The 16241-nt window shown below is 47.3% G+C and overlaps 1 protein-coding gene across 3 annotated transcripts; it reads left to right on the plus strand.

The window, feature by feature from the left end:
• Nucleotides 1-3305: 3305 nt before the first annotated feature.
• SPRY2 (sprouty RTK signaling antagonist 2) lies at nucleotides 3306-14099 on the plus strand. 3 transcript variants are annotated; one of them, XM_077297181.1, is made up of 2 exons: nucleotides 3306-3443; nucleotides 12355-14099. In XM_077297181.1, the coding sequence occupies exon 2, from the start codon at nucleotides 12406-12408 to the stop codon at nucleotides 13354-13356; it is 951 nt and encodes a 316-aa protein (XP_077153296.1). In that variant the 5' UTR covers nucleotides 3306-3443; nucleotides 12355-12405; the 3' UTR covers nucleotides 13357-14099. The 3 variants fall into 3 exon arrangements, with proteins under 3 accessions (XP_077153296.1, XP_077153295.1, XP_077153297.1); XM_077297180.1 differs by lacking the exon at nucleotides 3306-3443 and adding an exon at nucleotides 7260-7397; XM_077297182.1 differs by lacking the exon at nucleotides 3306-3443 and adding an exon at nucleotides 7798-7916.
• Nucleotides 14100-16241: the final 2142 nt, after the last annotated feature.

A 16241-nucleotide genomic window follows, 5' to 3' on the forward strand; every position in this document is an offset into this window, starting at 1 on the left:
AGGGCTAGTGGGAGTAGTAGCAGGTCTCACTAGGGCCAGTGGGAGCAGTAGCCAGCCTCACTAAGGCCAGTGGGAGCAGTAGCCAGATCACTATGGCAAGTGGGAGCAGGAGTTGACCTCATTATGGCCAGTGGGAGCAGTAGCCAGATCACTATGGCAAGTGGTAGCAGGAGTTGACCTCATTATGGCCAGTGGGAGCAGTAGTCAGATCACTATGGCAAGTGGGAGCAGGATTTGACCTCATTATCGCCAGCGGGAGCAGTAGCCAGCTCACTATGGCCAGTGGGAGCAGTAGCTGGCTTACTATGACCAGTGGGAACAGTAGCCGGCTCACTATGGCCAGTGAGAGCAGTAGCCGGCTCACTATGGCCAGTGAGAGCAGTAGCCGGCTCACTATGGCCAGTGGGATCAGTAGCCGCCCTCACTACGGCCAGTGAGAGTAGTAGCTGGCTCACTACAGCCAATGGAAGCAGTAGCCAGCTCACTACGACCAGTTAGAGCAGTAGCTGGCCTCACTAAAGCCAGTGGGAGCAGTAGTCGGCCTCACTAAAGCCAGTGGGAACCTCACTAAAGCAGTAGCCAACTTACTGTGGCCAGTGAGAGCAGTAGCCAACTCACTAGGGCTAGAGGGAGCAGTAGCCGGCCTCACTAGGGCCAGTGGGAGCAGTAGCCGGCCTCACTATGGCCAGTGGGAGCAGTAGCTGGCCTCACTAGGGCTAGTGGGAGTAGTAGCAGGTCTCACTAGGGCCAGTGGGAGCAGTAGCCAGCCTCACTAAGGCCAGTGGGAGCAGTAGCCAGATCACTATGGCAAGTGGGAGCAGGAGTTGACCTCATTATGGCCAGTGGGAGCAGTAGCCAGATCACTATGGCAAGTGGTAGCAGGAGTTGACCTCATTATGGCCAGTGGGAGCAGTAGTCAGATCACTATGGCAAGTGGGAGCAGGATTTGACCTCATTATCGCCAGCGGGAGCAGTAGCCAGCTCACTATGGCCAGTGGGAGCAGTAGCTGGCTTACTATGACCAGTGGGAACAGTAGCCGGCTCACTATGGCCAGTGAGAGCAGTAGCCGGCTCACTATGGCCAGTGGGAACAGTAGCCGACTCACTATGGCCAGTGGGATTAGCAGCCGGCTCACTATGGCCAGTGAGAGTAGTAGCCGGCTCACTATGGCCAGTTAGAGCAGTAGCAGGCCTCACTACGGCCAGTGGGAGCAGTAGTCGGCCTCACTACGACCAGTGGGAGCAGTTTCCGGCTCACTATGGCCAGCGGGAGAAGTAGCCGGCCTCACTGCGGCCAGTGGGATCAGTAGCCGCCCTCACTACGGCCAGTGAGAGTAGTAGCTGGCTCACTACAGCCAATGGAAGCAGTAGCCAGCTCACTACGACCAGTTAGAGCAGTAGCTGGCCTCACTAAAGCCAGTGGGAGCAGTAGTCGGCCTCACTAAAGCCAGTGGGAACCTCACTAAAGCAGTAGCCAACTTACTATGGCCAGTGAGAGCAGTAGCCAACTCACTAGGGCTAGAGGGAGCAGTAGCCGGCCTCACTAGGGCCAGTGGGAGCAGTAGCCGGCCTCACTATGGCCAGTGGGAGCAGTAGCTGGCCTCACTAGGGCTAGTGGGAGTAGTAGCAGGTCTCACTAGGGCCAGTGGGAGCAGTAGCCGGCCTCACTAAGGCCAGTGGGAGCAGTAGCCAGATCACTATGGCAAGTGGGAGCAGGAGTTGACCTCATTATGGCCAGTGGGAGCAGTAGCCAGATCACTATGGCAAGTGGTAGCAGGAGTTGACCTCATTATGGCCAGTGGGAGCAGTAGTCAGATCACTATGGCAAGTGGGAGCAGGAGTTGACCTCATTATCGCCAGCGGGAGCAGTAGCCAGCTCACTATGGCCAGTGGGAGCAGTAGCTGGCTCACTATGACCAGTGGGAACAGTAGCTGGCTCACTATGGCCAGTGAGAGCAGTAGCCGGCTCACTATGGCCAGTGGGAACAGTAGCCGACTCACTATGGCCAGTGGGATTAGCAGCCGGCTCACTATGGCCAATGAGAGCAGTAGCCGGCTCACTATGGCCAGTGGGAACAGTAGCCAACTCACTATGGCCAGTGGGATTAGCAGACGGCTCACTATGGCCAGTGAGAGCAGTAGCCGGCTCACTATGGCCAGTGGGATTAGCAGACGGCTCACTATGGCCAGTGAGAGCAGTAGCCGGCTTACTATGGCCAGTGGGATTAGCAGCCGGCTCACTATGGCCAGTGAGAGCAGTAGCCGGCTTACTATGGCCAGTGGGATTAGCAACCGGCTCACTATGGCCAGTGAGAGCAGTAGCCGGCTCACTATGGACAGTGGGATTAGCAGCCGGCTCACTATGGCCAGTGGGAGCAGTAGCCAGCTCACTATGGCCAGTGGGAGCAGTAGCTGGCTCACTACGACCAGTGGGATTAGCAGCCGGCTCACTATGGCCAGTGGGATTAGCAGCCGGCTCACTATGGCCAGTGAGAGCAGTAGCCGGCTCACTATGGCCAGTGGGAACAGTAGGCAACTCACTATGGCCAGTGGGATTAGCAGACGGCTCACTATGGCCAGTGGGATTAGCAGACGGCTCACTATGGCCAGTGGGATTAGCAGACGGCTCACTATGGCCAGTGAGAGCAGTAGCCGGCTCACTATGGACAGTGGGATTAGCAGCCGGCTCACTATGGCCAGTGAGAGCAGTAGCCGGCTCACTATGGCCAGTGAGAGCAGTAGCCGGCTCACTATGGCCAGTGGGATTAGCAGACGGCTCACTATGGCCAGTGAGAGCAGTAGCCGGCTCACTATGGACAGTGGGATTAGCAGCCGGCTCACTATGGCCAGTGAGAGCAGTAGCCGGCTCACTATGGCCAGTGAGAGCAGTAGCCGGCTCACTATGGCCAGTGGGATTAGCAGACGGCTCACTATGGCCAGTGAGAGCAGTAGCCGGCTCACTATGGCCAGTGGGATTAGCAGACGGCTCACTATGGCCAGTGAGAGCAGTAGCCGGCTCACTATGGACAGTGGGATTCGCAGCCGGCTCACTATGGCCAGTGAGAGCAGTAGCCGGCTCACTATGGCCAGTGAGAGCAGTAGCCGGCTCACTACACACCTGTGCTCCCATTATAACACTTTCACTCTGTGCCCTGGAATCTGGCACTAATGAATTCCTTCCCGCGCTCCCTACAGTGGGGGCAGGGCAGCTCCTAGCTCTTCTGCACACACACACTCTGCACTCTAGCGTGGTGGCTGAGCAAGTCTTTACTAACCGATGTCTGAACGAAGAGACACATTGCTCAGTGCCCCAGAGAAGAAGCAGCTGCTGCCGGTGACTGGGGAGACCAGGACGTAGGTGTCCTCCCACGTGTCCCAGGTACCGAACCGCTGCCACCAATGAACCAGAGGAGGATGGAGCAGCAGCGCCCCGGAGGGCCCTGGTAAGACCCCTGTGCCCGCTCACTGTCACTCTGCAGCAACTTCATCTGGGCAAGCACTGCACTGTAACGCCCCCTACACATGGTAGCATAGGCAATAACCTGACCCATCATACTCACACCACTGATAGGAGCCCATGTCTGACAGTAACCCCTCATCTCCTACAGTCAGCACTGACCTATTTATGCCCAGTAACAATATAGCATGTACTTGTACTATTCCTCCTGGCAGAGCTGATGGACCAGTAATAATATATAATGCATTTGTAGTACCGTCCCTCCTGTCAGTGACAATATAACGCACCGTGTGTACTGTCCCTCCTGTCAGTGACAATATAACGCACCGTGTACTGTCCCTCCTGTCAGTGACAATATAACGCACCGTGTGTACTGTCCCTCCTGTCAGTGACAATATAACGCACCGTGTGCACTGTCCCTACTGTCAGTAATAATATAACGCACCGTGTGTACTGTCCCTCCTGTCGGTGACAATATAACGCACCGTGTGTACTGTCCCTCCTGTCAATGACAATATAACGCACCGTGTGTACTGTCCCTCCTGTCAGTGACAATATAACGCACCGTGTGTACTGTCCCTACTGTCAGTAATAATATAACGCACCGTGTGTACTGTCCCTCCTGTCGGTGACAATATAACGCACCGTGTGTACTGTCCCTCCTGTCAATGACAATATAACGCACCGTGTGTACTGTCCCTCCTGTCAGTGATAATTATTATTATTATTATTATTATTTATATAGCACCATTGAATCCATGGTGCTGTACATGAGAAGGGGTTGCATACAGGTTACAGATATCACTTACAGTAAACAAACTTACAATGACAGACTGATACAGAGGGGCGAGGACCCTGCCCTTGCGGCTTACACTCTACAGGATGGTGGGGAAGGAGACAGTAGGTTGGGGGTTGCAGGAGCTCCAGTGTTGGTGAGGCGGTAGCTTCAGTAGTGATGAGGAGGCAGCGGGGTCAGTGCAGGCTGTAGGCTTTCCTGAAGAGATGAGTTTTCAGGTTCCGTCTGAAGGATCCGAATGTGGATGATAGTCGGACGTGTTGGTGATAATATAATGCACCGTGTACTGTCCCTACTGTCAGTAATAATATAACGCACCGTGTGTACTGTCCCTACTCTCAGTAATAATATAACGCACCATGTGTACTGTCCCCCCAGTAAGTAATAATATAACGCACCGTGTGTACTCTCCCTCCTGTCAGTGACAATATAGTGATGGCTCAGTAATAATAATGTACTTCTAGTACTGTTCTTCCTGGCAAAGCTGATGGCACAGTAATAATTTATAATGTGCTTGTAGTAGTAGTGACAATATAACACACCATGTGCACTGTCGTTACTGTCAGTGATAATATAACGCACCATGTGTACTGTCCCTACTGTCAGTAATAATATAACGCACCATGTGTACTGTCCCTACTGTCAGTAATATAACGCACCATGTGTACTGTCCCTACTGTCAGTAATAATATAACGCACCATGTGTACTGTCCCCCACAGTAAGTAATAATATAACGCACCATGTGTACTGTCCCCCACAGTAAGTAATAATATAACGCACCATGTGTACTGTCCCCTCAGTAAGTAATAATATAACGCACCGTGTGTACTGTCTCTCCTGTCAGTGACAATATAGTGATGGCTCAGTAATAATATTGTACTTGTAGTACTGTTCTTCCTGGCAAAGCTGATGGCACAGTAATAATTTATAATGTGCTTGTAGTAGTAGTGACAATATAACACACCATGTGCACTGTCGTTACTGTCAGTGACAATATAACGCACCGTGTGTACTGTCCCTCCTGTCAGTGACAATATAACGCACCGTGTGCACTGTCCCTCCTGTTGGTGACAATATAACGCACCGTGTGCACTGTCCCTCCTGTCGGTGACAATATAACGCACCGTGTGCACTGTCCCTCCTGTCGGTGACAATATAATGCACTGTGTGTACTGTCCCTCCTAATATAACGCACCGTGTGCACTGTCCCTTCTGTCAGTGATAATATAATGCACCGTGTGTACCGTCCCTCCGGTCAGTGACAATATAACGCACCGTGTGTACTGTCCCTCCTAATATAACGCACCGTGTGCACTGTCCCTTCTGTCGGTGACAATATAACGCACCGTGTGCACTGTCCCTCCTGTCGGTGATAATATAACGCACCATGTGCACTGTCCCTCCTGTCGGTGACAATATAACGCACCGTGTGCACTGTCCCTCCTGTCGGTGACAGTATAACGCACTGTGTGCACTGTCCCTCCTGTCGGTGACAATATAACGCACCGTGTGCACTGTCCCTCCTGTCGGTGACAATATAACGCACCGTGTGTACTGTCCCTCCTGTCGGTGACAATATAACGCTCCGTGTGCACTGTCCCTCCTGTTGGTGACAACATAACGCACCGTGTGCACTGTCCCTCCTGTCGGTGACAATATAACGCACCGTGTGTACTGTCCCTCCTGTCGGTGACAATATAACGCTCCGTGTGCACTGTCCCTCCTGTCGGTGACAACATAACGCACCGTGTGCACTGTCCCTCCTGTCGGTGACAACATAACGCTCCGTGTGCACTGTCCCTCCTGTCGGTGACAACATAACGCACCGTGTGCACTGTCCCTCCTGTCGGTGACAACATAACGCACCGTGTGCACTGTCCCTCCTGTCGGTGACAACATAACGCACCGTGTGCACTGTCCCTCCTGTCGGTGACAATATAACGCACCGTGTGCACTGTCCCTCCTGTCGGTGACAATATAACGTACCGTGTGCACTGTCCCTCCTGTCGGTGACAATATAACGCACCGTGTGCACTGTCCCTCCTGTCGGTGACAATATAACGCACCGTGTGCACTGTCCCTCCTGTCGGTGACAATATAACGCACCGTGTGCACTGTCCCTCCTGTCGGTGACAACATAACGCTCCGTGTGCACTGTCCCTCCTGTCGGTGACAACATAACGCACCGTGTGCACTGTCCCTCCTGTCGGTGACAATATAACGCACCGTGTGTACTGTCCCTCCTGTCGGTGACAATATAACGCACCGTGTGTACTGTCCCTCCTGTCGGTGACAATATAACGCTCCGTGTGCACTGTCCCTCCTGTCGGTGACAACATAACGCTCCGTGTGCACTGTCCCTCCTGTCGGTGACAACATAACGCACCGTGTGCACTGTCCCTCCTAATATAACGCACCGTGTGCACTGTCCCTCCTGTCAGTGATAAGATAACGCACCGTGTGCACTGTCCCTCCTGTCGGTGACAATATAACGCTCCGTGTGCACTGTCCCTCCTGTCGGTGACAATATAACGCTCCGTGTGCACTGTCCCTCCTGTCGGTGACAATATAACGCTCCGTGTGCACTGTCCCTCCTAATATAACGCACCGTGTGCACTGTCCCTCCTGTCAGTGATAAGATAACGCACCGTGTGCACTAGTGACAGTACAGGGGCAGGCACAGCCGGTTCCTCCCCTGCACTGTGGTGCTGGAGCAGAGGCCATTGCCCCGTGAGCTCCCTCCTGCGGCTCAGTGCTGGGAGTGTGAGTGAATGTTTCCCTGCAGAGCCAATGAGCAGGCACCGGATGCGATATATCCTCTGGGACAACAACTGCTCTGTTCCTCCTCAGTTCCACATGACGCCATTTACTGCCCTACCTCCTCCTCCTCCTCGCCCAGAGCACAACAACGCTGAGGCGGCGGCGGCGCCCTGTCACACCGCTGTGCCGGATCTCCTGTGACTGGCCCTCACGTCTCCGGTCCCGGCCACTGTGTGGACTCTGCGGCCGGACTCGGATGTTCCCTTGGAACCTATTTAGACTTTGCCTCATGTGGGGACTTTTTCCCGGACTGTGCGACTCTGAGCGGATTATTTAGCAGAACTTCCAGAGTTGCAGACCATGCGAGTCTCGGGGCAGCTGCGGTGAGTGTGGGGGGCTTCATGCCTGGTTAACCCTTGCAGGCGAGAGGTGGAATAGCCCCTGTGCTGCCTGCGGGGAGGCCCTGGACATGGGGGACCCCCGGTCAGTGCAGGAGCGGAAACGTGGCTTGTTGTGGAAAGTTCAGGGCTTTATCCGAGCACACATGTCAGCTGCTGCTCTCTGGTGTCTGCAGCCTGTGGCCTCCGAGTTTCCACTTGTGGTTTGCCTTGAGCCCTGTTTAGAATGCAGGGGAGGACACATCTGATGGTGTTGAGCAGCTTCGGAAATGTTGTGGTCTAGTTTAAAGAGCTATTCCTGTCTGTCCCCACAGTCCACTCCTTCCCCCTCCTCTAATCCTCAGTCTGATCACACACTCTGCTCCTAATGGGGTTTCCAGGGAAGGGGGAGAGGAAACCTAGAGACACACTAGATCTCACCCAGCAGATCCCAGGACACAGTCCAGCCTGTCCTCCTCTTCTGCAGCCTCTGCAATGGAGGCTGGCACTTGGAGAAAGTTTCCTGTAAGTTTGGGATGTGGCTGAAGGAGCCCTTCTGCAGTCTTCATCCTGGAAGTGTTTACGGATTGTTCACCTTTATTTGTTTACTTGTATTGTTACATTGTATCATCACCATAGACCGGATCCACTTCTTTCTGACAGTGCTTTTTTTGATACTTTGGGTAGAGGCCTGTGCACAAACTGAGAAAGCTGGATTTATCTGTTACCTGGATTATCGCAATCTGCTGGTTGATTCTTCTTGAGAAATGTAACTGCATTGCTTGTATTCAGTTGGCTTTGGAGACGTGTATCGTTGTCCTGTATATGACAGCATCGGCAAGTTTATAACGAGTGAATTAATAGCAATAATATAAACCTTAGTGTGCGTCATATATGAGGAAGGAACCACATTTCCGATTTTAGGAAATATTTTGCTTTCAATGTTAGACATGAAAACTTTAGTGAAAAGTAAAAGAACTAGACATCAGTAGTAAATGTCGGGGCTTTCGCTGCCTGGAAAATGTGGATGTGTAACGCTTATGTATATGTGTAATTTGTATCTACATATGCAGTGTACAAAATACCCCAAAAATGTATCCCTTCATATTTCTGCATGTATGTCTTCACTGCAACTGTTGATATAACTTATAAAAAGTTCTTTATCGGTTAGCATCAATTTCTCCTTTTTTTTTTTTCTTTTTTTTATTGATCTTGTTGCATTGTTTTATTATTCTTAAGTTCCATTTTGCTTTTGTAACTGTGTAATCTGTACTTTTCTCAAGTTGACACAACAGTAGTTTCTATATTGAACCACAGTGAAAAGAGAGAATGATCTCTGACAGTAGATTCCATCTGCTCCCGTGAAGATGGATATCAATTTACTTTTCAATTCCAGTTTTGGAGTAAAGCTTTGCTTGACTAGTCTGCAGCGAGGACGGTTTTGTCATAAATGGTGCACAGAGGATTGTTGCGTTTGGTTCCTGGGTTGTACAATTTCTTTGAGACTTTTGATAAATGGGGATTGTCTGCCGTGATGACAGGCTTTACATGATTTGACGTTTCATTGGGTTGAGACTTCTACAGTGATTGTTATGAATTATTAGGCCTAAGATCAGAGTTTGATTTTTATTTTTTTTTGCATAAGTTAAAGAAGAACTTTCCACACATGAGAAAAGTAACTATACTGAGAAGTCATCTTGTCTGTATATTGCATTGATGAGCATTGACTTGCGTCCCATTGCTTAGGTTTTCTTACTAGATGCCTGTGCGCTATTTACATTGGGAATACGTAGGGAAGATGACATCTTCAGTTTAGACATTCTGAGAGGTACAGTTGTGTAACTTGGGCGTGAAACACTGCTGACTTTAGGGAGACCAGGTAATTCCCAGTAGAGTCATGGAAAGAAATTTCCGATTTGGTTGAAACAAACATTTCCGTTAAAGAAAAGCTAATTTGGGAGGGATGTATCTCCAGCCATTACATCAGTGTTGTTGAGTAACTTGTGCTCTTATGCCTTAGGGTACTGTCACACAGTACCATTTTGATCGCTACGACGGTACGATTCGTGACGTTCTAGCGATATCGTTACGATATCGCAGTGTCTGACACGCAGCAGCGATCAGGGATCCTGCTGAGAATCGTACGTCGTAGCAGATCGTGTGGAACTTTCTTTCGTCGCTTGATCACCCGCTGACATCGCTGGATCGTTGTGTGTGACAGCGATCCAGCGATGTGTTCGCTTGTAACCAGGGTAAACATCGGGTAACTAAGCGCAGGGCCGCGCTTAGTAACCCGATGTTTACCCTGGTTACCAGCGTTAACGTAAAAAAAACAAACAGTACATACTTACATTCCGGTGTCTGTCCTCCAGCGTCTCAGCTTCTCTCCACTGTGTGAGCGTCTGCCAGCCGGAAAGCGAGCACAGCGGTGACGTCTGACGTCACCGCTGTGCTTGCCGGCTATGGCGCTTACACAGTGGAGAGAAGGAGAACGCCGGGGACAGACACCGGAATGTAAGTATGTACTGTTTGTTTTTTTTACGTTTACGCTGGTAACCACGGTAAACATCGGGTTACTAAGCGCGGCCCTGCGCTTAGTTACCCGATGTTTACCCTGGTTACCGGGGACTTCGGCATCGCTCCAGCGCCGTGATTGCAACGTGTGACCGCAGTCTACGACGCTGGAGCGATAATCATACGATCGCTGCGACGTCACGGATCGTGCCGTCGTAGCGATCAAAATGGTACTGTGTGACAGTACCTTTAGCGTTCCCCCATAAGGTGCGTATGAGCAGAAGCCTTTGTGAGATACTTCTGTACAATGGTGTAGATATAGCAAAGAGGAGATTGTCACAATGTGCTGTTTGCACTGCAGGGTTATCAAGGGGCACAAACATTGTAGTCCCTCATATTATTGGACATGTTTATTGCTCAAGTTCTCAAATTGTCGAGATTGTGATCTGTCAAGTGGCTTTTTTAACCAGTAGTTAGTCCGAACCCCAAGTTTATGGTGTAAGGTTGTGTGCTTGTTTTTGTTCTATTTTCTACTGCATCTAACACTTTTTTTTTTTTCTTGGCATATCTGTAAATGTTTGCAATGCTATCCATCATAGATACAGTCAGAGGACTGATTAGTTGTTCATCCAAAAACCAGTTTGTCTAAGGTCAGTTTCACACATCCCTTTTTTCTTTTTAATCATGCAGGTTTTTGGGGTTTTTTTTCAGTTTGCTGGACTCATTTTTGGTTTGTATGTCAGTGTTTACAATCATTGTCGCATCCATTTTTAAGGAAAAAAAAGAATCTTACCTTATTCTACTCATTAAACAGTAAAACACGGACCGCAGATTAACAAAATCCGTGTTTCTTTTTTCACTGGGCCATGGACTTGCATCGGTGTGTTTGATCTACAACATGGATCAAAGTAGGACGTTTCAGTTGTTTACGTTTTTTTAGGACCAAAAAAAATCATTGATCTGGAACAGTCAATCTGTAAAAATAATGAATATGGAATACACATCCCAAAAAACTGGGTTTTGAAATCTGCCTGATGTGATGAGCTTTATCAGGCAGATGGGGCTCTGCCGTATCCGAATCTACTTTGACGGTTTTCTAGATTATAAGTGTCCGATCTTGCAGCAAGTTATGAAATGTTGATGTAACAACGCACTCCTTGTGAGAAAGATATACATTTTCCATTAATTATCGGATAAAGTTATATGGGTGAATAAGCTGCACAAGGTACCATAACCGTGGCCATTATCTGTTCACCTTTAGTTTCAGATAGGCCCGGGATAGTGTTTACACAGCAATGATCTCAATCCCCTCATTGTCAAGAAAGTTAACAGAGAATGTGCTGTTTGTGGGGAAGCTGTGGAGTTAAGCAGACCTGATTCAGTAGATCTCAGCAATTAAAAGGGCTCCACATCCAGAAATGCTGTAAGGGTGATTGCATCCTGTTTCTGAGACTTGCAGTAAATTCCATGAATAATGTGCATTATTCGGCCCATCCTCATGGAGTTTAGTTAACAGCTCTTTTGGCAAATGTATCAAAGCCATCAGGCTTTAAAAAGGGAGGCTGTAAAATGCAGGTAGTGTTTGTTATGCGAATAGCAGTGTTTGGGGCATTGTCATTCACATTGGGGTGACCAGAGGAGAGAGGAGACTGTCTCCATAATGGCAGCTGGTTTCCTGTTACTTGAATAGCTTTTACTGTGGTAAGAGGAACCTGATTTCCCTACACCTGTTGTGACACGTTCACAATGAGAGGAAGTAATAAGCCACTGTTCCATTACATGCGAGTTGTGCAGCAGCGTCTGGTGCGTCCTGTGATCAGCGTACCTATATACAGAGCGAGAAATGTTTGTCCTTAGCTGCATTTCCTAGTGATGCCTTAATGTGGTGTCTGCTGGCAGAAACTCTGCATATCTATAAGATTTTGCAAGGTTCCATCACCAAATGACAGTATTGGCCCTGCTACAACTACTTTTGTATTACTGCCCCAGATACAGAATTTTATAGTGGTTTCCTTCTATTTTTGGAGTGTTCTGGTTTGGTCGAGATGTAGCTAATGGCTTTCTTCTTCTGTTGCTGCCTGTGGCATTTTAAAGGAAATACTAGAAATAGAATGTGTGGCTTGCTTTTCTTAGAAGTACAGCAGAGGAAATTGTAGATGAGAAGATTAGCTTACAACTTATTGTCCAGCCTGGACTTGGTAGACATTTTTTTTCATAAGTGTCTGGGCATGCAGCTTAACATTGGGCTGAGATTTGTTTTCCTAGTATGCATACGCTCACTTTCTGATTATAGTAAGCTAGTATAATTGACAGCTTTGTCCCAGCTATCTCTGGCTTCTTTTTATGTTGTGTAGGATGTAATTTTCATTTCTTTTTTTTCTTGAAGACTGTCCTTTCTTTTTTTTTTTTGCAAACAATAATGGTTGTTCTTTTCTTTCTCCGCTTGCAGGATTTCAGATGTGTTCTCGGCCTACTGGAGTGAAAACTCTTCAGAGTACTGATGGAGGCCAGAGTACAAAATGGCAGTGGATCCCAGCCTTTACTCCAGACTCGGCGTGACAGCGGGAGACCACATGGTGATATTGACCCAAGGGATATTTTAACGCAACAAGTTCATGTTTTGTCATTGGAACAGATAAGATCCATAAGGAACACTAATGAGTATACTGAAGGGCCTACTGTGGCTCCCCGACCTTGGGTTAAACCTGCTCCTCGTCAAACTCTCCAGCACAAAAATGAAAGAATACATATGGTAACTGACCAGAGGCAATTTAGCCGGAGCCCTCTTCCACCAATGCATCCCTCATCGCGGGCATCGTTGTCTCGGTCCATTAGTACAGTGAGTACTGGATCACGAAGTAGCACGAGGACAAGCACAAGTAGCAGCTCATCAGAGCAGAGACTTTTAGATCCTTCTTATTCATCTTCGGGGCTGGGTGCTGACAGGATAATTTGCGTACAACCCAAAGGTGAGCTGAAACCAGAGGAGTTAAAGCCTTCCAGTAAAGAAGACTTGGGCTTACATGCGTACAGGTGTGAGAGCTGCGGGAAATGTAAGTGCCAAGAATGCACTTATCCAAGAACTCTTCCCTCCTGCTGGATATGTGACAAGCAGTGCCTTTGCTCAGCACAGGAGGTGATCGACTATGGAACTTGTGTTTGCTGTGTGAAGTGCCTATTCTATCACTGCTCAAACGACGATGAGGACAATTGTGCCGATAACCCCTGTTCCTGTAGCCAGTCACATTGCTGCACTCGCTGGTCTGCCATTGGTGTTATGTCAGTGTTTTTGCCTTGTTTATGGTGTTACCTTCCAGCCAAGGGTTGCCTTAAATTATGCCAAGGCTGCTATGACCGGGCAAAGAGGCCAGGATGCCGGTGTAAAAGGTCAAATACAGTATGTTGTAAAGCTCCACAGTTACAGCCCAGAAGTTTGGGGAAGCCAACATAGCACCGGTTGACTTCAACGAAAGCTAAAGTAATTGGACTTACTTTTAACACACTTATGCAATCATGTAAACTAATTTGGTACAGTTGGTAGAAAGCAGAAGGATTTTTTTTTTTTCTGTTTGCAGTGGATTTTTTTTTTTCCCCTAAGTGCCATCTTAATTAATGTGCTTGTTAGAAAACCTTTAATCAAGCTGCAATTAGGACCCAGTGTTCTGTGCCACATACAATATAAGCTAAAGCAACACAGACACTCCTACGTAAATGTGCATCATTTTGTGACGAATACTTGCAGAATTTGTAAACTAGCAAATTACTTTTTCAGTCTTTTTATTTTTTTTTTCTGCCAGAGATAATGTGCTATATTTTTGTACATAAAGAATAATATTTACAACTGTGAATTTGGCGTCACTGTAATGGCGCAATCACGAAATGTACTAATATACATTCAGAGGAATGTGAATCTATCCACATGGTTAGATTGTACTTCAACTTATTGAAAATTAATATTTCTACTCTTGGACTTTTTCTGTATATTGTACAGTTACAGTCAGCCTTTATTTTCTAATTTTTCAACATATTGTTTAGTGTAAAGTATATTTATTTGAAGTTTTATTATTTTATAAAAGATAAATATTTATTTTAAGAGGCATCTTACAAATGTTTCCCCTTTTTTTATGTCAGTTTCTGCAGATGGGGGTAACTGATGCATATGTTCACTATAAAATAGAAAATATATTAACGTTTGAAATTAAACCTGGCAAGTGTGGATTCTCTTCTTTGTAGGAGTAAGCAGTGGTATCGAGTGGTGAAAGTGTGTGATTGAGTTTTCCATATGTACAGTCATGGCCAAAAGTATTGACACCCCTGCAATTCTGTCAGATAATACTCAGTTTCTTCCTGAAAATGATTGCAAACACAAATTCTTCGGTATTATTATCTTCATTTAATTTGTCTTAAATGAAAAAACACAAAAGAGAATGAAGCAAAAAGCAAAACATTGATCATTTCACACAAAACTCCAAAAATGGGCCAGACAAAAGTATTGGCACCCTCAGCCTAATACTTGGTTGCACAACCTTCAGCCAAATTAACTGCGACCAACCGCTTCCGGTAACCATCAATTAGTTTCTTACAATGCTCTGCTGGAATTTTAGACCATTCTTCTTTGGCAAACTGCTCCAGGTCCCTGATATTTGAAGGGTGCCTTCTCCAAACTGCCATTTTTAGATCTCTCCACAGGTGTTCTATGGGATTCAGGTCGGGATTCAGGTCTGGACTCATTGCTGGCCACCTTAGAAGTCTCCAGTGCTTTCTCTCAAACCATTTTCTAGTGCTTTTTGAAGTGTGTTTTGGGTCATTGTCCTGCTGGAAGACCCATGACCTCTGAGGGAGACCCAGCTTTCTCACACTGGGCCCTACATTATGCTGAAAAATTTGTTGGTAGTCCTCAGACTTCATAATGCCATGCGCACAGTCAAGCAATCCAGTGCCAGAGGCAGCAAAGCAACCCCAAAACATCAGGGAACCTCCGCCATGTTTGACTGTAGGGACCGTGTTCTTTTCTTTGAATGCCTCTTTTTTTCTCCTGTAAACTCTATGTTAATGCCTTTGCCCAAAAAGCTCTACTTTTGTCTCATCTGACAGAGAACATTCTTTCAAAACGTTGTAGGCTTTTTCAGGTAAGTTTTGGCAAATTCCAGCCTGTCTTTTTTATGTCTCGGGGTAAGAAGTGGGGTCTTCCTGGGTCTCCTACCATACAATGCCTTTTCATTCAGATGCCGACGGATAGTGCGGGTTGACACTGTTGTACCCTCGGACTGCAGGGCAGCTTGAACTTGTTTGGATGTTAGTCGAGGTTCTTTATCCAACATCCGCACAATCTTGCATTGAAATCTCTTGTCAATTTTTCTTTTCCGTCCACATCTAGGGAGGTTAGCCACAGTGCCATGGGCTTTAAACTTCTTGATGACACTGCGCACCGTAGACACAGGAACATTCAGGTCTTTGGAGATGGACTTGTAGCCTTGAGATTGCTCATGGTTCCTCACAATTTGGTTTCTCAAGTCCTCAGACAGTTCTTTGGTCTTCTTTCTTTTCTCCATGCTCAATGTGGTACACACAAGGACACAGGACAGAGGTTGAGTCAACTGTAATCCATGTCAACTGGCTGCAAGTGTGATTTAGTTATTGCCAACACCTGTTAGGTGCCACAGGTAAGTTACAGGTGCTGTTAATAACACAAATTAGAGAAACATCACATGATTTTTCAAACGGTGCCAATACTTTTGTCCACCCCGTTTTTTATGTTTGGTGTGGAATTATATCCAATTTGGCTTTAGGACAATTCTTTTTGTGTTTTTTCATTTAAGACAAATTATATGAAGGTAATAATACCAAAGAATTTGTGTTTGCAATCATTTTCAGGAAGAAACTGAGTATTATCTGACAGAATTGCAGGGGTGTCAATACTTTTGGCCATGACTGTATATGCGCCTGGCATAAAGAGTAATTTGCAGTTATAGAGGTTGCTTCCTTTAGGGTGGGGCTAGATGGCGGCTTTAATCACGGCCCAAATCCTGCGGTCAGTGATTGCTATAAGTCCCTGCTATATCGCAGCACAGTGTTGGTCCATGGGGTTGCATAACCAACCAATAGGGTACTGCTTTTCTGACAAGCGAGTTCCAAAAAGTTGGAACCAATTGGATTTTTTGGCAACTTGCTTGTTGCAATTCTTTGCTTGTTGTATTGTGACCACATTCATCTGTGTAAGGCTGCCGTCACACTATCAGTATTTGGTCAGTATTTTACATCAGTATTTGCAAGCCAAAACCAGGAGTGGGTGATAAATGCAGAAGTGGTGCAAATGTTTATATTATACTTTTTCTC

Source organism: Ranitomeya variabilis, chromosome 3, assembly GCF_051348905.1.
Source record: "Ranitomeya variabilis isolate aRanVar5 chromosome 3, aRanVar5.hap1, whole genome shotgun sequence".
In the NCBI taxonomy this organism is placed as follows: Eukaryota; Metazoa; Chordata; class Amphibia; order Anura; family Dendrobatidae; genus Ranitomeya; species Ranitomeya variabilis.

Coding starts and splice junctions, on each gene's coding strand:
- SPRY2 (XM_077297181.1), top strand. CDS start 12,406: ATGGAGGCCAGAGTACAAAATGGCAGTGGATCCCAGCCTTTACTCCAG.